General features: G+C 42.3%; 2 protein-coding genes across 7 annotated transcripts in view; both read right to left on the reverse strand.

The window, feature by feature from the left end:
- Window positions 1–12,554, reverse strand: part of LOC108922844 (hemicentin-2-like) — a 33,923-nt gene extending 21,369 nt beyond the window's left edge. The window contains exons 1-9 of one of the 3 annotated variants that reach the window (XM_029257657.1): window positions 12,335–12,554; window positions 10,991–11,741; window positions 6,819–7,136; window positions 6,178–6,432; window positions 5,299–5,553; window positions 4,419–4,673; window positions 3,542–3,796; window positions 2,660–2,914; window positions 1,435–2,238 (exon numbers count right to left, since the gene is read on the reverse strand). In XM_029257657.1, the coding sequence (XP_029113490.1) occupies window positions 2,090–2,238; window positions 2,660–2,914; window positions 3,542–3,796; window positions 4,419–4,673; window positions 5,299–5,553; window positions 6,178–6,432; window positions 6,819–7,136; window positions 10,991–11,045 (1,797 nt within the window). In that variant the 5' untranslated portion in view covers window positions 11,046–11,741; window positions 12,335–12,554 and the 3' untranslated portion in view covers window positions 1,435–2,089. Of the gene's footprint in view, window positions 1–1,434; window positions 2,239–2,659; window positions 2,915–3,541; window positions 3,797–4,418; window positions 4,674–5,298; window positions 5,554–6,177; window positions 6,433–6,818; window positions 7,137–10,990; window positions 11,742–12,334 lie in introns of those variants that run through there. The other 2 variants (XM_029257656.1, XM_029257655.1) reach the window with 2 other exon arrangements.
- A 4,834-nt stretch (window positions 12,555–17,388) lies between these two features.
- Window positions 17,389–20,854, reverse strand: LOC114912140 (uncharacterized). Of its 4 annotated transcripts, XM_029257660.1 has the most exons (7): window positions 20,256–20,854; window positions 19,339–19,448; window positions 19,131–19,237; window positions 18,493–18,747; window positions 17,987–18,202; window positions 17,736–17,840; window positions 17,389–17,634 (listed from the first exon to the last, which is right to left on the reverse strand). In XM_029257660.1, the coding sequence occupies exons 2-7, from the start codon at window positions 19,416–19,418 to the stop codon at window positions 17,507–17,509; spliced, it is 891 nt and encodes a 296-aa protein (XP_029113493.1). In that variant the 5' UTR covers window positions 19,419–19,448; window positions 20,256–20,854; the 3' UTR covers window positions 17,389–17,506. The 4 variants fall into 4 exon arrangements, with proteins under 4 accessions (XP_029113493.1, XP_029113492.1, XP_029113491.1 ...); XM_029257659.1 differs by having other exon boundaries at window positions 17,736–17,819; window positions 19,131–19,448; XM_029257658.1 differs by having other exon boundaries at window positions 19,131–19,448.
- Window positions 20,855–22,153: the final 1,299 nt, after the last annotated feature.

A 22,153-nucleotide genomic window follows, 5' to 3' on the forward strand; every position in this document is an offset into this window, starting at 1 on the left:
TACCAGTCACCTGAGAGTGTGACACACCTTAGACAAATCTGCAAGGTTCAGCTGAGTGATGAATTGAACCCCATTCCAGGAGAAATTACATAATATACAGTATATGGCAGAAGTCAACAAGCTGTTTATATTGTATGTTCACTTCAATCACATTTTTCCAAAACCACTGGTATCAAAAAAATTGGGTACAATAGATACTTTAAATGAGACTTTCCATGAACATCAGGAAAAGATTCTGATAACAGGAAAAGCTACATTTGATTTATTTTTATATTTTAAAAAGTTGCCATGGGATTGCTGTATTATGTCATGCCTCCGCACGGAGCGGCCGCAAGTGCAGAGGATCAGGGCACAGGAGCATAAAGCACAGCACCTATAGCCACCTCTAGTCATGGAACCTTAGAGCACAGTGCTTCCTACATTTACCTCACTTTCCCCGTCCCCATGTTTGCCTACTCCATCTCTGTGCTCTGTCTCCTGACCACGACCTTCGGATCCTCCAAGAAACGACATTTGCTCATCAAAGACCTCCTGCTTGCCCCTCAGTTCTCATTTCAGTCTGTCCTTATTGGCTTATGCAATTGGAGAGCCTATGCAACCGCGCTTGGGTCCTTCATACCTCCTCGGCGAACATGACAAAAGGTTCTGCCTACACATCGGACCCAGCGGAGCTCGAACGCGGACACTGCGTGGTCCAGTACCAAGATAGGACATGTAAAAACTTTGAGCAGGCTTACGGATGCTTTCCAAGGCCTGCTCCGAGCACTCCATAAAAGGGACAGGTAGAACTTCCTCTGCCCAAAGGCAAAGGGACAGCCCCAGCCGCATACATGCGTAATGGTGTCTCAGTTATACCACAAGACCTCTTGCTACCCTGCTGCAGTATGATGGTTCCCCACAAAATGTCAAGGCTCTCTCATGTGAACTTGTCTTTGCTAGTCTCCCACTGTATTGCACCGATGTGAGAAACAGCACCAACCTCCTCACGTTGCTAACAGGCCTAGCATTGCAGTGGGTGACAGCGACCCAGGAGAGTAGCACACAGGCAACTTATGAGGAGTTCAAGTAGTGTTTTCGGGCCATTTTTGGATGTATAGGGTTGGCCCGCACGGCTAACGCGCCCCTGATGGAGCTCCGCCAAGGGAACTGCGTCGTAGCAGAATATTCCCTTGAGTTCCGTACTCTGGCCGAACAGAACGGCTGGAACGAAACTTCCCTTCTGGCTACTCTTCGGGTGGGACTGAATCCCTGGCTCCAGGCAGAACTCACCTACCGCACGGAGGACTGGGTGGTGGATCGGTTCATTGAGACAGCGTTTGCGATAAACAACCAATACAACAAATTTTTGTATTTTAAAAAGTTGCCATGAGATTGCTGTATTTCACATGACCAAATCTTTATTCATATACATATTGATACCATGTTTACTACACACAAATGGACAAGAAGTTTCACTCTGCAATAATAGAGTCATCTGAAATAGAAAGTGACATTTTAGAAACCTTAACAACTTAAATTTAAAATACGTTACTTGAAAAACAACATTGTAAATCACTTCCCCTTTACTTTTTTGTTTACAGTAAGTAATTATTGCAGTAGAGTGAAACAGAAATTTTGGAATGAAGAAAAAACAGAAGCTCCAAGAGAGACACATGCAGCACAAGAGGACTGTGATCAAACTGTTTAAAGCAGAGGAGACAATTTAACAAATTTAAAAAAAAAAAACATATCTAACACATTCTTTAGATTTGAAAAAGTCAGCTTGAGAATGTTGCAGTCCAATATATCAATTTTTATTATATATGTAAATGCTTGCTATACTCATAAATGGACAGAAAGTTTTACATGCCAGCACTAAACATATTACTAATAGTTTGCATTTTGAAACAATACATTTTATAATATAAACCTAAACTACAAGCCAACGATTTAATGCACGTATTTTGTAAAATAAAATTGTAATCACTCCCCTTTTACTGTTGTGAACTTACTGTAAGTAAGCATTACAGTGGGGCGCAACAGAAGAGTAGAGACGCTCCAAAAGGGAGACACGCAATCCTACGTAGAGCACAGAATCACTGTTTTATACTTAATTTTCCTTTAAAGTAACTTCGTAAACATTGTGGTCTTTCGGTGCCTCTTTGCTGCGTTTCATCTTGCAGTGGTAGTACAACAGCACCGCCAGCACTGCCAGGAAGAAGGCTGTTCCCACTAACATGCAAAATAAGTCACTGAAACCTGGGAAAACAAATGATAAACAAAATATTTACAAAACACTAAATATTAGGGTATTACCTGTGGAAACAAATCTGCTGTCACAGAGAGCAGACAGTATCTCTCTGTCACCAACCTCGAGGAAAATGTCCTTATTAGCCCATTACACAATTCACGGGGGCTCCAAGTTCTTTATGTTACCATAGTATGCACAAACACGATATAATCCAAGTTCTATTACTAGTAGTAGCACGACATGTTGTAGCAGTAGTATGAGTAGTTGTCATGATAACAGCCATGCTATTTGAAAAATTCCTTTATTCAGTGAAAGAACTGGAAGTTTCTGTTTTTAAACTATCCATGGAGGAGCAAAATTTTGCTTTCCTGAAATATTTTTGTAAAACTCCCTAAAACAAAAAAAAACAAAACTTGGTAAATGTTTTACCTGAACAGGTGGGGAGACTCTGGGTTCTGCTTATCCTGCTGATGCTATTCCAGACTGTACAGGTGATCTCTCCACTCTCACCCTTTCCCAACAAAACAACACCATCTCCAGAGTTCATGTGGGGAATGTCCTCTCCAAGTGGCCGGTCCCCCAGTGTCCAGTTGTAGTGGGGATTGTCCCCCCCAGCGGAGCAGGACACCCTCAGCTCTCCATGAGGTAAACACGCTACGGACAGCCCACGTATAGACACGGCTTCTGTGGGAAGAAACCAACAGCATCTCAGAGACTGAGTGTCTTTGTGTTTGATATTAAAAGTGACCTTTAGTGACTCCCTGTTCTGGGCTCCCCTATATAAATGAGAAACTTAAAATCCATTCATTATTTTATATTTTTTTTAATGTCAGCAAACTGAAGGAGGAGTCTCAGTCATTTCTGTCTCACAATTTGTGCACAGTAAAAGTACAGTACTATTTACTGTAATTACCAGGTCGTGTTACATCATTGAAGCAGAGTATTGACCAAACCAGTGTGAGCAAATCCACTGTGTGGAACATGTTCTCTGACAATGGAGTACCCATACACAATGTACAATATTTCTATGTTTAGGGTAAGTACCTTGCTCAAGAGTACGTCAACCAGAAAGAAATGGGTTTCAAACCAGCAATATATCATAACAAGTAACTATTATGAAAATCTTTTTTTTTTTTTTGCGAAAACTCCATTGAACTTGATCACTAATCGATTGGCCACCTGGTTGCTGTACTCCCCCTGGACAGACGCCACACAGCTGAAGTGATATTTACTCCCAGATTCTGTACCTGTACGACTATAAACCCTTCTTTTGGAAACTTCGGTGCTGTAAAATTGAGAAAGACGCTTTACCTGAACAGGTGGGAAGACTCTGGGTTCTGCTTTCCATGCTGATGCTATTCCAGACTGTACAGGTGATCTCTCCACTCTCACCCTTTCCCAACAAAACAACACCATCTCCAGAGTTCATGTGGGGAATGTCCTCTCCAAGTGGCCGGTCCCCCAGTGTCCAGTTGTAGTGGGGATTGTCCCCCCCAGCGGAGCAGGACACCCTCAGCTCTCCATGAGGTAAACACGCTACGGACAGCCCACGTATAGACACGGCTTCTGTGGGAAGAAACCAACAGCATCTCAGAGACTGAGTGTCTTTGTGTTTGATATTAAAAGTGACCTTTAGTGACTCCCTGTTCTGGGCTCCACTATGTAAATGACAAACTTAAAATCCATTCATTATTTTATATTTATTTAATGTCAGCAAACTGAAGGAGGAGTTTGTCATTTCTGTCTCACAATCTGTGCACAGTAAAAGTACAGTACTATTTACTGTAATTGCCAGGTCATGTTACATCTTTGAAGCAGAGTATTGACCAAACCAGTGTGAGCAAATCCACTGTGTGGAACATGTTCTCTGACAATGGAGTACCCATACACAATGTACAATATTTCTATGTTTAGGGTAAGTACCTTGCTCAAGAGTACGTCAACCAGAAAGAAGTAGGTTTCAAACCAGCAATATATCATAACAAGTAACTATTATGAAAATCTTTTTTTTTTTTGCGAAAACTCCATTGAACTTGATCACTAATCGATTGGCCACCTGGTTGCTGTACTCCCCCTGGACAGACGCCACACAGCTGAAGTGATATTTACTCCCAGATTCTGTACCTGTACGACTATAAACCCTTCTTTTGGAAACTTCGGTGCTGTAAAATTGAGAAAGACGCTTTACCTGAACAGGTGGGAAGACTCTGGGTTCTGCTTTCCATGCTGATGCTATTCCAGACTGTACAGGTGATCTCTCCACTCTCACCCTTTCCCAACAAAACAACACCATCTCCAGAGTTCATGTGGGGAATGTCATCTCCAAGTGGCTGGTCCCTCAGTGTCCAGTTGTATTGGGGATTGTTCCCCCCAGCGGAGCAGGACACCCTCAGCTCTCCATGAGGTAAACACGCTACGGACAGCCCACGTATAGACACGGCTTCTGGGGGAAGAAACCAACAGCATCTCAGACACTGAATGTCTTTGTGTTTGATATTAAAAGTGACCTTTTGTGAAACCCTGTTCTGGGCTCCCCTATATAAATGAGAAACTTAAAATCCATTCATTATTTTATATTTATTTAATGTCAGCAAACTGAAGGAGGAGTCTCAGTCATTTCTGTCTCACAATCTGTGCACAGTAAAAGTACAGTACTATTTACTGTAATTGCCAGGTCGTGTTACATCATTGAAGCAGAGTATTGACCAAACCAGTGTGAGCAAATCCACTGTGTGGAACATGTTCTCTGACAATGGAGTACCCATACACAATGTACAATATTTCTATGTTTAGGGTAAGTACCTTGCTCAAGAGTACGTCAACCAGAAAGAAGTGGGTTTCAAACCAGCAATATATCATAACAAGTAACTATTATGAAAATCTTTTTTTTTTTTTGCGAAAACTCCATTGAACTTGATCACTAATCGATTGGCCACCTGGTTGCTGTACTCCCCCTGGACAGACGCCACACAGCTGAAGTGATATTTACTCCCAGATTCTGTACCTGTACGACTATAAACCCTTCTTTTGGAAACTTCGGTGCTGTAAAATTGAGAAAGACGCTTTACCTGAACAGGTGGGAAGACTCTGGGTTCTGCTTTCCATGCTGATGCTATTCCAGACTGTACAGGTGATCTCTCCACTCTCACCCTTTCCCAACAAAACAACACCATCTCCAGAGTTCATGTGGGGAATGTCCTCTCCAAGTGGCCGGTCCCCCAGTGTCCAGTTGTAGTGGGGATTGTCCCCCCCAGCGGAGCAGGACACCCTCAGCTCTCCATGAGGTAAACACGCTACGGACAGCCCACGTATAGACACGGCTTCTGTGGGAAGAAACCAACAGCATCTCAGAGACTGAGTGTCTTTGTGTTTGATATTAAAAGTGACCTTTAGTGACACCATGTTCTGGGCTCTGCTATATAAATGAGAAACTTAAAATCCATTCATTATTTTATATTTATTTAATGTCAGCAAACTGAAGGAGGAGTTTGTCATTTCTGTCTCACAATTTGTGCACAGTTAAAGTACACTACTATTTACTGTAATTACCATGTCGTGTTACATCATTGAAGCAGAGTATTGACCAAACCAGTGTGAGCAAATCCACTGTGTGGAACATGTTCTCTGACAATGGAGTACCCATACACAATGTACAATATTTCTATGTTTAGGGTAAGTACCTTGCTCAAGAGTACGTCAACCAGAAAGAAGTGGGTTTCAAACCAGCAATATATCATAACAAGTAACTATTATGAAAATCTTTTTTTTTTTTTTGCGAAAACTCCATTGAACTTGATCACTAATCGATTGGCCACCTGGTTGCTGTACTCCCCCTGGACAGACGCCACACAGCTGAAGTGATATTTACTCCCAGATTCTGTACCTGTACGACTATAAACCCTTCTTTTGGAAACTTCGGTGCTGTAAAATTGAGAAAGACGCTTTACCTGAACAGGTGGGAAGACTCTGGGTTCTGCTTTCCATGCTGATGCTATTCCAGACTGTACAGGTGATCTCTCCACTCTCACCCTTTCCCAACAAAACAACACCATCTCCAGAGTTCATGTGGGGAATGTCCTCTCCAAGTGGCCGGTCCCCCAGCGTCCAGTTGTAGTGAGGATTGTCCCCCCCAGCGGAGCAGGACACCCTCAGCTCTCCATGAGGTAAACACGCTACGGACAGCCCACGTATAGACACGGCTTCTGGGGGAAGAAATCAAAAGCATCTCAGACACTGAGTGTCTTTGTGTTTGATATTAAAAGTGACCTTTTGTGAAACCCTGTTCTGGGCTCCCCTATATAAATGAGAAACTTAAAATCCATTCATTATTTTATATTTTTTTAATGTCAGCAAACTGAAGGAGGAGTCTCAGTCATTTCTGTCTCACAATCTGTGCACAGTTAAAGTACAGTACTATTTACTGTAATTACCATGTCGTGTTACATCATTGAAGCAGAGTATTGACCAAACCACTGTGAGCAAATCCACTGTGTGGAACATGTTCTCTGACAATGGAGTACCCATACACAATGTACGATATTTATATGTTTGTTTACCACATTAAACATTTGATAGAAAAATAACCCACCTTCAAGGATCAACTGAATTTCCTTTACTGGCAATTTAGCTCCAGTTACTTGAATATACATCTCTAAGGTGTATTGGCCTGAATAATTTCTTTCTGCTTTGTCCAGCCTTAAGGTGCCATTGTTAAAAAAATCAAAACAGCATAAATGTTTATTAACTTGTCCTCTTCTAAATACAAACAATGTTATGTTGTTATGTTTAAGTTCAGCCTGATAACCACTGGTGCTGGTAAAGAGCTGTATAAACACAGGTTTTCCCAGAGCTCCATAACACTGATGAAAACTTTCATTTTTTGTGACGTCACAAGAGGCTGCAGCACCTGGAAGAGTGAGAGGAAACAAGAGTCTTGAGCTCCTCTCAGTGAAATATGGTTTCTTTGTCCACCACTCATAATTAGCAATAACCATATGACATGTTACATACTTCTTCGGTGGGCTCACCACCTGCCGGAGAAACCGTAAGGGGCCGGTGCATTGTGAGTTGGGCGGTGGTCGGGGCCGAGTGCCCGGCCGACCCAAACCTCGGGCGCCAACTCTGGTTTTTGGGACTTGGAATGTCACCTCACTGGCGGGGAAGGAGCCTGAGCTGGTGCGGGAAGTTGAGAGATACCGTCTAGATATAGTCGGGCTCACTTCCACTCACAGCTTGGGTTCTGGAACCACTCTACTCGATCGAGGGTGGACTCTCCACTATTCTGGCGTTGCCCAAGGTGAGAGGCGGCGGGCTGGTGTGGGCTTATTAATAGCCCCCCAGTTCTGCCGCCATGTGTTGGAGTCTACCCCGGTGAATGAGAGGGTCATCTCCCTACGCCTTCGGGTCAGGGAACGGTCTCTCACTGTCGTTTGTGCTTATGCGCCTAGCGGCAGTGTAGAGTACCCGGCCTTTTTAGAGTCCTTGGGGGGCGTGCTGGAAAGCGCTCCCACTGGGGACTCTGTCGTTCTACTGGGGGACTTTAACGCCCACGTGGGCAGCGACAGCGATACCTGGAGGGGCGTGATTGGGAGGAACGGCCTCCCTGATCTGAACCCGAGTGGTGAGTTGTTATTGGATTTCTGTGCTAGTCGCGGTTTATCCATAACGAACACCATGTTCATGCATAAGGGTGTCCACCAGTGCACTTGGCACCAGGACACCCTAGGTCGGAGGTCGATGATCGACTTTGTAGTCGTTTCTTCTGACCTTCGGCCATATGTCTTGGACACTCGGGTGAAGAGAGGGGCTGAGCTGTCAACTGATCACCACCTGGTGGTGAGTTGGATTCGATGGCGGGGGAAAAAGCTGGATAGACCTGGCAGGCCCAAACGCATAGTGAGGGTCTGTTGGGAACGTTTGGCGGAGGCCCCTGTCAGAGAGGTCTTCAACTCCCACCTCCGACAGAGCTTCAACCAGGTCCCGAGGGAGGTGGGGGACATTGAGTCCGAATGGACTATGTTCCGCTCCTCCATTGTCGGTGCGGCGGTTCGGAGCTGTGGCCATAAGGTCTCCGGTGCCTGTCGCGGCGGCAATCCCCGAACACGGTGGTGGACACCGGAAGTAAGGGATGCCGTCAAGCTGAAGAAGGAGTTCTATCGGGCCTGGCTGGCTCATGGGACTCCTGAAGCAGCTGACAGGTACCGACGGGCCAAACGGAGCGCGGCTCTGGCAGTCGCCGCGGCAAAAACTCGGGCTTGGGAGGAGTTCGGTGAGGCCATGGAGGAAGACTTTCGGTCGGCCTCAAAGAGATTCTGGCAAACCGTCCGGCGACTCAGAGGGGGGAAGCGGTGTTCCACGAACACTGTTTACAGTGGAAGTGGTGCGCTGCTGACCTCAGCTGAGGATGTTCTCGGGAGGTGGAAGGAGTACTTTGAGGATCTCCTCAATCCCTCCGACACGCCTTCCGTAGAGGAAGCTGAGGCTGGGGACTCGGAGGGGGACTCGTCCATTACCCTGGCTGAAGTTGCTGAGGTAGTCAAAAAACTCCTCGGTGGCAAGGCTCCGGGGGTGGATGAGATCCGCCCCGAGTTTCTCAAGTCTCTGGATGTTGTGGGGCTGTCTTGGCTGACACGCCTCTGCAGCATCGCGTGGAGTTCGGGAACCGTGCCTCTGGACTGGCAGACCGGGGTGGTGGTCCCTCTTTTTAAGAAGGGGGACCGGAGATTGTGTTCCAACTACAGGGGGATCACACTCCTTAGCCTCCCTGGGAAAGTCTATGCCAGGGTACTGGAAAGGAGAATCCGACCGATAGTCGAACCTCGGATTCAGGAGGAGCAATGCGGTTTTCGCCCTGGCCGTGGAACACTGGACCAGCTCTATACCCTCACTAGGGTGCTGGAGGGTTCGTGGGAGTTTGCCCAACCGGTCCATATGTGTTTTGTGGACCTGGAGAAGGCATTCGACCGTGTCCCTCGTGGCATCCTGTGGGGGGTACTTCGGGATTATGGGGTTCGGGGCTCGTTGCTACGGGCTGTTCGTTCCCTGTATGACCGGAGCAGGAGCTTGGTTCGCATTGCCGGCAGTAAGTCAGACCTTTTCCCGGTGCATGTTGGACTCCGCCAGGGCTGCCCTTTGTCACCGATTCTGTTCATTATCTTCATGGACAGAATTTCTAGGCGCAGTCAGGGAACGGAGGGTGTCTGCTTTGGTGGCCGCGAGATCTCGTCTCTGCTTTTTGCGGACGATGTGGTCCTGTTGGCTTCATCGAATCAAGACTTGCAGCGTGCACTGGGGAGGTTTGCAGCCGAGTGCGAAGCGGCGGGGATGAGAATCAGCACCTCCAAATCCGAGGCCATGGTTCTCAGTCGGAAAAAGGTGGATTGCTCCCTCCGGGTTAGGGGGGAGTTGCTCCCTCAAGTGGAGGAGTTTAAGTATCTCGGGGTCTTGTTCACGAGTGAGGGAAAAATGGAGCGGCAGGTTGACAGGCGGATCGGTGCGGCGTCCGCAGTAATGCGGTCATTGTACCGGTCTGTTGTGGTGAAGAGGGAGCTGAGTCGTAAGGCGAAGCTCTCAATTTACCGGTCGATCTACGTTCCTACCCTCACCTATGGTCATGAACTCTGGATCATGACCGAAAGAATGAGATCGCGGATACAAGCGGCAGAAATGAGTTTCCTCCGCAGAGTGGCTGGGCGCACCCTTAGGGATAGGGTGAGGAGCTCAGTCACCCGGGAGGAGCTCGGAGTAGAGCCGCTGCTCCTCCGCATCGAGAGGAGCCAGTTGAGGTGGCTCGGGCATCTGTTCCGGATGCCTCCTGGACGCCTCCCTGGGGAGGTGTTCCGGGCTTGTCCCACTGGGAGGAGGCCTCGGGGCAGACCCAGGACACGTTGGAGAGACTATGTCTCCCGGCTGGCCTGGGAACGCCTTGGGGTTCCCCCAGAGGAACTGGAGGAGGTGTGCGGGGAGAGGGAAGTCTGGAGTACTCTGCTCGGACTGCTGCCCCCGCGACCCGGCCCCGGATAAAGCGGAGGAAGATGGATGGATGGATGGATGTTACATACTTGCCCTGTGAACCATATTGTACATATAGACATTATGGTAGTTAAAACCTCAGGCTTATCATTTAAAGGTAACTGCTTGAGTTACAGGAGAGTTCTCACAATATTTCCATAGATAAAAATGGAAACAAAAACAATATGCAACTGAATAAATGTGCAAGAAGTAAAACTAGCATTGGATAAAACTTATAACTAAACAATGAAATAATTATTCCGAGATAGATTTTAATTTTTAAAGCACAGACCTTGTTACCTACTAAATATATAGTTTAAGTTACAATAGTTTATGTCTTATAGTGGCTCATACAAGTTAGTTCCAAAAAATCAAAATATAATCATTCATTACATTTTTTAAAAAGAAATCTTTAGTTAACCAAGAAAGTATAAGTAGAGTATATTCAGATAGGAACCATGGGAAATGTGAAATGTGTTAAAAAATCATATTAATTTCGGTTAAGAAAATAAATTTATTGTTTCCAGCTGTTAAATATACTATATATACTCCTTTATGAAAAGGATCAGTCAGTATGGTACTGTTCGTAAAGCAAAATGTTTTCACTATCAATGAATTCAAGTTGTTTTCATACGGAAGAGAGTCATCTCTGTGTAATTATGAATTATTAATAATGGATTAAGCACGATTTAGCACTTGCTGTCTACCAATAAATAACACAGAATTACATGAGAAACTGTTGCTTCTTACCTTGTACCGCTTTTACTGCTGCCAGAGTAAGCGCCAGTCCGAAAACAGCAGACATTCTTCTTTGTCACTCACATCCAAAATGAACTGAGTCTTCGGACCAAGTTTACATGGACTCAAGAAGAAGAAGCTTCATACTGTAATGAGCCTTAGTTCGTTTCTCAGATCAACAGTCATACTTCTCTACAGTACTTGTGTGGTCAGAAAGTGTCAGACCGACTTCTTTCTTTTCAGAAAAAAAAACTTAAAAAACTTAAAAGAGAGGAAATTTTTTGAGACCTAAATAAAATATTTCACACGTCTATTGTCAAACTGTTGAATTCGAGACTTACAGACCTCCTCAACACGCCACAGGTGGAAGAAAGAACTATGTTTCAGTTTTTCTTGCATACATCCCCTTTTCGCCAAGCCATTTTGCAGAAATATTAACAGTTAGATAGCATGAGAAACTTACAACACCTCTTTACTTCCTCTTTCCAGCCCTGAATCATTTTTGCCGTGCAACACGCTACATTGCTGACATTCATATTGAACTGACGTACCGAATTCCTTCAGCGAAATAATGTGTAAACAGGCAAAACCATCCCATCAAGTCGTCCTCCTCTAAATACAAACAATGTTATGTTGTCATGGTAAAGTTCAATCTGATAACCTCTGGTGTTGGTAAGGAGCTGTATGAACACAGGTTTTCCCAGAGCTCCATAACACTGATGAAAACTTTCATTTTTTGTGATGTCACAATAGGCTGCAACACCTGGAAGAGTGAGAGGAAACAAAGAGTCTTGAGCTCCTCTCAGTGAAACATGGTCTCTTTGTCCATTTCTCCTAACTACCAATGAAAATGTATTTTTGTAATTAAACCACATGTAGACTTTCTTAAATTATGATGCTTCAAACAGACTTTGTTCACCTTATGGTGCACAGTGGGAAGAGCCTTGTTATGGATAAATCATAGAACCCCGATTCAAATACCTGCTCCTGTTGCACCACCTCTCGGCAAGATATTTACCCTCAATTGTTCCAGTGTAAAGTACCTTACTGTATAAAAGTGTAAACAGCTGTAAGTAGCTTAAGTAGCTGTAAGTAGCACAAACCAAACACTCGTAAGTCTCCTTGGACCAAAGCATCAGCTCAATAAGTATTGATAGTAATAATTTTTTACTACACTGGAGCCATGTTCCACTTCAGTATTAAAATGAACATTTATTAATATTATTATTAAAGCTTATTTCAAATAACAAGAATTTTAATCTGAATTTTTCCTTTTTATTTAATGATGACATCAGAAGTCTCTGTACAGAATATTGTTCAGGACAAAGCTGGAAAAAAATATAGAAAACAGCTTACCTTGTGTCACCGGTGCTAAAAATATGACCAGTCCAATAAATGCATAAATTCCACTTCTCTCCATAGTTATGGACTCAACAGGTCAGAATGTCAACTATAGATTCTATTATATATTGCATCTGAAAAGCATCTGTCAAATGAATTAATCTAAATGGAAATAAGCTTTTAAAAGCTTAACCTGTATTTTTCTTTTGATATGATTAACTTTGTAATTCATAAATTAAACTGTTATTAAGATTTATAAGCTTTTAGTCACAACCGATCAACTGTTAAACACCACTGGAGCAGACAATAAAGTGTGAAAAGAAGTTTGTAAAATAAGAACTAGTAAAGAAGGAAGTTCATTCTGTAAGACGTCATCCAGCTCTGCTTTCGCAAACACATGATGGGTTTCTTGGCACTAAGAAAATAGTTGTTCTTTTATTACATATTAATGGGAGAACACCTGATCAGGTGGATCACAGCAACACAGATACAGGATCAATTTGAGAGACAGAAAGACATATACAAAAATATAATACACACAAGAGACAGGGTTCCAGAATTTAATTTCTTGTTTATAAAACTAAGTCACAGAAGTCACTGCAGAGGGAGCTTGTGGTGTAGAGTTTTTTCTTATGTTCATGCTTCCTTCCTCTTATCTTTATCTCAGACACTTTAGGCAACTTACAAGATGAGAAAAAAGCAGCTTTACAGTACTTCATGGTATTTAATGCCACTTGTTAAACATCAAGAATATACACACACACACACACACACACACACACACAGACATTTTCTGAACCGCTTGTCCCATATGGGGTCGCGGGGAACCAGAGCCTAACCCGGCAACTCAGGGCATAAGGCCGGAGGGGGAGGGGACACACCCAGGACGGGACGCCAGTCCGCCGCAAGGCACCCCAAGCGGGACTCGAACCCCAGGCCCACGGGAGAGCAGGACCTGGTCCAACCCACTGCACCACCGCACCCCGATATCAAGAATAAACGCATGCAAATATATTGTGAAACCATTCAGTCCTTCAGGTTAATCAAGTTCAGTAATGATGCACAAATTTGTGATTAATAATAGTATTTATTCATAGTCTGTGAGTTCAGCATAACACTTCTGTAGGAACATAAGGTGGAGCTGCCTTTTCTGCACACTGGCATCAGACAGTTTCTAAAGTTAAATCATCGTTGAATCAATAATTAATATGTAATGATCTCAAAGCCATAAACTCTTGAAGAGACTGTGACAAATACAGACCTTCTGCAAACAGAGGTGCACTACATATATGTTCTGGACACAGTTTTTTATGAAGGAAATACATTTCAGTTTAAATGCTTTATTTAATATTTTCCCTGACTTTCTCCGCACTATGTTTACTTTACCTTTTTTGTTGTGTGTTGTTTATTATATCAGAGACGTGTTCTTCTTCGAAATGCTTCCTGTATCATAGACCCACCGTTCAATCCCACCAAATTGCACAGGACGTCACAGTGAGTCATGTTACAACGTGTCTTCTGTGTGAATGGTGTTCACTTGGCGGTCTGTTCATGCAGAAGCAGGCTGACTGCAGAAACACGTCTGTATATTGAATAAAAATTCAAAATTCAACCATAAATGCTGTCATTCAGTTTTTTTGGGGTGGGGATGCAGAAACAGTCTTGAATTTTTTAATCTCACAGAGCTGAACACTTATTATGTCAAATCTGAGTTAAGAACGTCGAAATCTGCATTAGAACTTCCTATGATGGCTTGGTCATGTTGATCAGATCAATGGAGAGTGAAGATCAATCAAAAACACCTGACCTGTTTCTGATCTGCCTAATTCAACACTGAATACAGAGTATTTTAACTCGGTTTGCAAACTTTGTAAATATTCCCACTTTTGTAAATATCTGGGAAAAATATTCAAATGTAGAGACCTGACTTGAATTCCTTGCTTCTCATTTTTCTGCAACACATTTTAGACAGACTTTGTTGAGTTGTGATGACGGTATGAAAAAAAAAAGAAAAAAGAAAAAAGAAAAGAATAAAAACCTTTAGGAAGCACTAACAGTAAGCAGCCAGACAAAGAATGTTTACAGCGCCCCCTTTTGGTCTCTAATCTTCGTTACCTTTGCATCATCATCCACCTTTGGGAAACCTCGACTTTTATTCTTTTAACTGACTTTTCGCCAAAGTAATGAACAGGGTTAGGTTTGTATTCTAAGGTATTTGCAATTATTTCTTCATCGAAACAGCTAATTACTTTTTACTGCAGTAATTCATGGTAATAGCTCCCTTTGCTGCTTAAAACTACAGTGAAAGGAGCAGTGTATTACCTAAAAAGACATTTTCATCCTTATGTGTCACACAGAAATCTCTGCTTGGCCCCAGGGCCACAGAACTGCTCAACGTACTACAGCAACTACCAAGTAATGACTTTAACCACTTCTCCACCTGCTGGCCTGAACACTTTCACACTACCAGGTGCAGTAGGTAGAATGCCTTCATCTTACATTTTTGCAGCAATTTTTTTCTAAATGAATCATTAGAAATTACCATTTTATATTATAAAATTATCTTAAACAGCCAATTATACCCATCATTTCCAAATATACCCTAAAGTAATTTTGCAAAAGATATTGATCATATCAGAAGACAGAGCAAACTGTTATCCATGTCTCTGAACTGTGGGAGGAACCAGAGCACCTAGTGGAAACCCACACTGACACAGGCAGAACACGCAAAACACTGAGCTGGATTTGATCCTACAGCCAAATGCTGAGCACAGGGACTCTAGAGCATTTCCCACTGCAACACCATCAGATCTCCCTTCACTGCTGAAAACTGCAGGGAAAGGAACAGTGTATTTCCTAGAGAGACATTGTCATTCTTATACATAACATAAAACTCTCTGCTTGGCACCAAGACCGCCGTACTGCATCTACATTAGCCACAGATGTTACACTGCTCCTCTCTGGTGTTTCTACACCTGCAATGGTTCACCGTTCAGTGTTGAGTCCAGTATCATTCTCTCTTCATATTACCGTTTACAGAGACACTCAGACAGGGACATGAATTCAGTTTCATTCCTGCACTGATACACAGATCACTTCATCAATGCATTGTGTCTGTAGCTGCTGCAGCAAACTGTCTTCATGAGATGAAAAAAAATGTTATAGTGACCAGTCTGCCTCTGAGTGCCAAGAGCTGAAGTTCCATTGCTTACATGATATTAGATGAATGTGCTTTGCAATCATCTATAGTTGCTCATGGTTCCATGTGTATGCTGTTTGTGTTTGCATTAGTCTTTGGAATCTCTTGAGAGGCAGGTTGCTGTTCAGTATTACACTGAAATGAGCTGAATCACTTTTGAAACCAGAATCACTGCCCAGCAGCGGAGCTAACTGTGTGCGATAACCATAAGGGTACCTTGATGTCTTTGACGTGGTAGCATGTGCGGGACAGGCCACACAACCACACAAAGAAGGTGTTTTTAGATGTGAAGCAGGGCCTTCTGCTGGCTTCCTGGGCTCCTGAGTCTCTGAACGCAGAGGAGAGAAATGAGGAAGTCCAACGAGCTATATTACAAAATCCAGAGATACCACAGAGGTTCCAAGAGCTGACAGGGTTCTCAAGAAGGAAGTTCAGCTCAGACATCACTTGTCCAAGTTGCAAATTCTGTAACTCAGCAAAGCTGTAAAAAAGCTTGAAATGCACAGTTTGTGAGTGTTCCTTATGCTAATAATAAATAGGGTCATATACTGGAAAGCTAAGTGTGGTTCATAGAACACACACACACACACACACACACACACTTTCTGAACTGCTTATCCAATACAGGGTCATGGGGAACTGGAGCCTAACCCAGCAACTCAGGGTGTAGGGGGAGGGGACATACCCAGGACAGGATGCCAGGCCATCGCAGGGCACCCCAAGCGGGACTTGAACCCCAGACCTACCGGAGAGCTGGACCTGGTCCAACCCACTGCACCACCACGCCCCCTTCGTAGAACATGTTGGGTTAATTCTGCATCATCCCACTGGATCGTGAACAGCAGGAGGACCGTGAGAGAAGCTCAGCTGAAGACCCTCAGCAGGTGCCCCTTCAAGGTCAAAAGCAGAGACCGCAGAAGAGAGCGGTCCCAGCATCAGAACAGGCCACAGAAACTTCCCACCAAATAATGAAGTATTCTAAGAGCCTGTGCTCTGCAGGGTCTCTGGATGAGAGGGAACAAGAGCAGAGAGAATGCATGCAAAGCTGGTTTGCCCACTCTTCCTGTTTTCTATCTTTTCTCATCTAACCAGTTTATTCTAGTCCGAAGAAACTTAATCAGCCAATTTTCAACTTCTCTAGTGTATTTTTAGCAAATATGTTAGAAGACTGATGTGTTACAACATGAAAGATCATTGCAACATGAATGTTTTACAACTAATACTAACTTTAATACTAAGTGAACCCTGCATTATGGTCCAGCCTTAAAATATACGGTGCAGACTATATATAAGACATAACAGATGTGGGTTTTCTTTTTTGAAACAATAACGTGACTACAGTACAACTGGTACACTGACAATTTAATAAAAGTATTAAACAAAAATATAAACAAAAATACACATTTATATTCACATTTATAGTTATTCATTTCTGAGACGCTTTACTACAAAGTAAAAGTTTACTCATTATTCTACAATTTCTTATAAAAAAATTACTAAAAATAAACATTTACACGTTTATCATGAACTTAAGGTATTAGGGGAGAAGTGAGTCTGATAGAGGTGAATTTTAAGACCCTTCTTAAAAGTGTCTTAAAACAATTAAGGTCCCTTTAAGAAAAAAATATACATATCTAAATGTATATGTGTATATGTATTTTACATATATTTATATATATATATTAAAAGAAAACATCCATATATTAAATGAGACACAATACACAGTATACAGAAAAAAATGTCACAAAAACTATATAAACTGTGAGACAATATAAGGCTTTTATTACAATTTTCAGCAAAATTTCACCTTTAATGAATGTGAGATATGAAAAATACATTTTAAAAAGTTAAAAAAAGAAGCAGAGGGAGTCGAAACTGAGTATTATTTCAAAAATTGCTTGAGAAAAGAGGAAGGTTTTCAGAAAAAAAATAAGACCAATTTTAGCAATTGTGTGTTTTCCCTTGTATCATTTCTGTTCAGAAGTACTTCACACTTTAACTTCTCCGTACACCACCTCTGGTTCTGCCCTCTTCCCCATCCGGGTCCTGCCGTTGCCCTCGTTCCTGCTGACCCTGACGTCTGCATACACCAGATCTTGGCTGTAGGCTTTATCCCCTAGGTAGAAGAGAACAAGACAAGGTACTCCAAGGTCCACATGGGTACATGAGTACATGGCGTCGTTATCAATAGGTGAATATTGTAACTAACAAACTGACCTACTGATGCTCGATCTTTCTTCCTCTTGTACAAGAAGTAAACTCCCACTGTGACGACAAGAAGCACGGTGATAATTGCTAGTGCTGCCGAAACAGGTAAGATCACTGAAAAACAGAAAATCTTCATTGCAAACAGACAAAAATACTTTTATTTTACATATTTTTAAATTTCTTGCATTCCAAAGAACTGACACTACTACCACTAGTACTACTGCAATAGTAATAATAACAATTATTATTACAAGCCTCACCCTCTGATTTAAGACAATCCTTTTTTTTTTCGAATGTGTCTTTTTCATTGCTTGTGGGTTTCGGTTGGTTGTAGCACAGAGCAGACAACATCTCTCTCCCATGAAGAGTGAAGAAGATCTTCTTATTCTCCAAGAGAGAAAGGCCTTCTGTAGTGTTCATCCTAACGGCAATCTCTGTGCCATTTGTCAAAGTGCAACTCACAGACGGTCCAAGTTCTGTAGGGTTTCATAATTACCAGGAGAAAAATTATTATTATCACTATTATTATTATTATAATTATTATTATTATTGTTAGCAGTAGTAGCAGCAGCAGTAGTAGTAAGAAAATATGTGTAAGTCTTTTGTTTGCAAAAACTGTGTTAAACTTGATCACTAATCGATTGGCCACCAGGGTGCTGTACTCCCCACAGCTGAAGTGATATTTACTCCCAGGTTCTGTACCTGTACGACTATAAACCCTTCTTTTGGAAACTTCGGTGCTGTAAAATTGAGAAAGACGCTTTACCTGAACAGGTGGGGAGACTCTGGGTTCTGCTTTCCCTGCTGACATTATTCCAGGCTGTACAGGTGATTTCTCCACTCTCACCCTTTCCCAACAAAACAACACCATCTCCAGAGTTCATATGGGGAATGTCCTCTCCAAGTGGCTGGTCCCCCAGTGTCCAGTTGTAGTGGGGATTGTCCCCCCCAGCGGAGCAGGACACCCTCAGCTCTCCATGAGGTAAACACGCTACGGACAGCCCACGTATAGACACGGCTTCTGGGGGAAGAAACCAACAGCATCTCAGCCACTGAGTGTCTTTGTGTTTGATATTAAAAGTGACCTTTTGTGAAACCCTGTTCTGGGATCTGCTATATAAATGAGAAACTTAAAATCCATTCATTATTTTATATTTATTTAATGTCAGCAAACTAAAGGAGGAGTCTCAGTCATTTCTGTCTCACAATTTGTGCACAGTTAAAGTACACTACTATTTACTGTAATTACCAGGTCGTGTTACATCATTGAAGCAGAGTACTGACCAAACCAGTGTGTGCAAATCCACTGTGTGGAAAATGTACTCTGACAATGGAGTACCTATGCACAATGTACGATATTTCTGTTTTTTACCACATTAAACATTTGATGGAGAAATAACTCACCTTCAAGGATCAACTGAATTTCCTTTCCTGGCAATTGAGCTCCAGTTGTATGAATATACATCTCTAAGGTGTATTGGCCTGAATAATTTCTTTCTGCTTTGTCCAGCCTTAAGGTGCCATTGTTAAAAAAATCAAAACAGCATAAATTTTTCTTAAGTCGTCCTCCTCTAAATACAAACAATGTTATGTTGTTATGTTTAAGTTCAACCTGATAACCGCTGGTGTTGGTAACGAGCTGTATAAACACAGGTTTTCCCAGAGCTCCATAACACTGATGAAAACGTTCATTTTTTGTGACGTCACAATAGGCTGCAGCACCTGGAAGAGTGAGAGGAAACAAGAGTCTTGAGCTCCTCTCAGTGAAACATGGTCTCTTTGTCCACCACTCATAATTAGCAATAACCATATGACATGTTAGATACTTGCCCTGTGAACCATATTGTACATATAGACATTATGGTAGTTAAAACCTCAGGCTTATCATTTAAAGGTAACTGCTTGAGTTACAGGAGAGTTCTCACAATATTTCCATAGATAAAAATGGAAACAAAAACAATATGCAACTGAATAAATGTGCAAGAAGTAAAACTAGCATTGGATAAAACTTATAACTAAACAATGAAATAATTATTCCGAGATAGATTTTAATTTTTAAAGCACAGACCTTGTTACCTACTAAATATATAGTTTAAGTTACAATAGTTTATGTCTTATAGTGGCTCATACAAGTTAGTTCCAAAAAATCAAAATATAAGCATTCATTATATTTTTTAAAAAGAAATCTTTAGTTAACCAAGAAAGTATAAGTAGAGTATATTCAGAGAGGAACCATGGGAAATGTGAAATGTGTCAAAAAATCTTGTTATTAATTTCGGTTAAGAAAATAAATTTATTGTTTCCAGCTGTTAAATATACTATATATACTCCTTTATATAAAGGATCAGTCAGTATGGTACTGTTCGTAAAGCAAAATGTTTTCACTATCAATGAATTCAAGTTGTTTTCATACGGAAGAGAGTCATCTCTGTGTAATTATGAATTATTAATAATGGATTAAACACGATTTAGCACTTGCTGTCTACCAATAAATAACACAGAATTACATGAGAAACTGTTGCTTCTTACCTTGTACCGCTTTTACTGCTGCCAGAGTAAGCGCCAGTCCGAAAACAGCAGACATTCTTCTTTGTCACTCACATCCAAAATGAACTGAGTCTTCGGACCAAGTTTACATGGACTCAAGAAGAAGAAGCTTCATACTGTAATGAGCCTTAGTTCGTTTCTCAGATCAACAGTCATACTTCTCTACAGTACTTGTGTGGTCAGAAAGTGTCAGACCGACTTCTTTCTTTTCAGAAAAAAAAACTTAAAAAACTTAAAAGAGAGGAAGTTTTTTGAGACCTAAATAAAATATTTCACACGTCTATTGTCAAACTGTTGAATTCAAGACTTACAGACCTCCTCAACACGCCACAGGTGGAAGAAAGAACTATGTTTCAGTTTTTCTTGCATACATCCCCTTTTCGCCAAGCCATTTTACAGAAATATTAACAGTTAGATAGCATGAGAAACTTACAACACCTCTTTACTTCCTCTTTCCAGCCCTGAATCATTTTTGCCGTGCAACACGCTACATTGCTGACATTCATATTGAACTGACGTACCGAATTCCTTCAGCGAAATAATGTGTAAACAGGCAAAACCATATTTGAATAATGTCAAACATCCAATATTGTAAATGAGTACTTGGTGAAAACCACATTTGAATAAAATCATTTGGATGATGGCATGTGATGAGCACAAATAGTGTTCCGGAACATCAGTTTCAGGAAATGGTACGTATTCAATCGCTCCTAGACAACAGCAGGGGTAACTCTGAAAAAAGTGGAAGTTCAGACTGTGGTCTTCATTTGTCTGCATTTGAGCTGTGAAAGTATGAAAAGGTGACTTGGCAGGTGTTGAAACTACTTTTCATTTTACAACAAAAAAGTACATATGTAACCACGGTGAATGCAGCACATGAAGCACCTTAAGATGGGAATTAGAAAAGCGGACCTACCATAGAAACACAGGCAAAAATACCAAGTGGTTGAATCTTTCAATCCTCTCAACAAGAATGTTAAATTGTTGTTTTTAAAGGTAGGAAGACTCTCCTAAGTCAGAGTGCTGATTAGAAATAAGCATTTTGTTTTATTATTGTTACTATATATTACATAGGGCATGGTGGTGCAGCGGGTTCGGCTGGTGCCCGCTGTGTGGAGGGTCTGGAGTTTGAGCCCTGCTTGGGATGCCTTGCGATGGACTGGTGTCCCATCCTGGGTGTGTCTCCTCCCCCTCCAGCCTGGCGCCCTGTGTTGCCGGGTTAGGTTCCGGTTCGCCACAACCCTGCTCAGGACAAGGGGTTGTTGATAATGGATTGCTATATTACATACAGTACATTATTGTTTATGAATCTTGATGGCACTTTTCTCCAAAGCAACTTACAGCAGTAGGAATGAATGCTTGGGAACTTGCATTTACTCATTTTATATATGTGGGTTATTTTTACTGTAACAATTCAGGTAAAGGCCAGGGGTTCTTTGAGTTGAAAGCAAAGGCACTAACCACTACAGCACCTACCTACTATCTGAAACATGCAGCATGAACATGTGACACACACAGAAGGATAAATAACACCAAACAGCAGGGCAAATATGGAACGTGGAATCCAATGCGAGAGGCAAGTTATACACTGCAAGCCTGTGTCAAAGCGTAGTGCTTGAGCCACTTCACATTAGCAGAAGCTGGTGAACAAATAGGGGGTGTGGTGGTGCAGCAGGTTCACTGTGTGCTTGCTCTCTGGTGGGTCTGGGGTTCGAGTCCTGCTTGGGGTGCCTTGTGACGGACTGTGTCCCCTCCCCCTACAGCCTTGCCCCCTCTGTTACTGGGTTAGGCTCTGGCTCAGCGTGACCCCGTTCGGGACAAGTGGTTTCAGACAATGTATGTGTGTGGTGAACAAATAGGGACAGCTGGTCATGTGGTGG

The sequence above is a fragment of the Scleropages formosus genome, chromosome 13 (assembly GCF_900964775.1).
Source record: "Scleropages formosus chromosome 13, fSclFor1.1, whole genome shotgun sequence".
Classification (NCBI taxonomy): Eukaryota; Metazoa; Chordata; class Actinopteri; order Osteoglossiformes; family Osteoglossidae; genus Scleropages; species Scleropages formosus.

Bases quoted from the DNA above. Each gene is read 5' to 3' on its own strand.
- LOC114912140 (XM_029257658.1), bottom strand. From the start codon at position 20,310: ATGTCTGCTGTTTTCGGACTGGCGCTTACTCTGGCAGCAGTAAAAGCG. The intron at 18,748-19,130 runs GTGAGTTATTTC...TTCTTCCCCCAG, and splicing joins AATTCAGTTGATCCTTGAAG to AAGCCGTGTCTATACGTGGG. The intron at 17,841-17,986 runs GTGAGGCTTGTA...TCTGTTTTTCAG, and splicing joins GGATTGTCTTAAATCAGAGG to TGATCTTACCTGTTTCGGCA.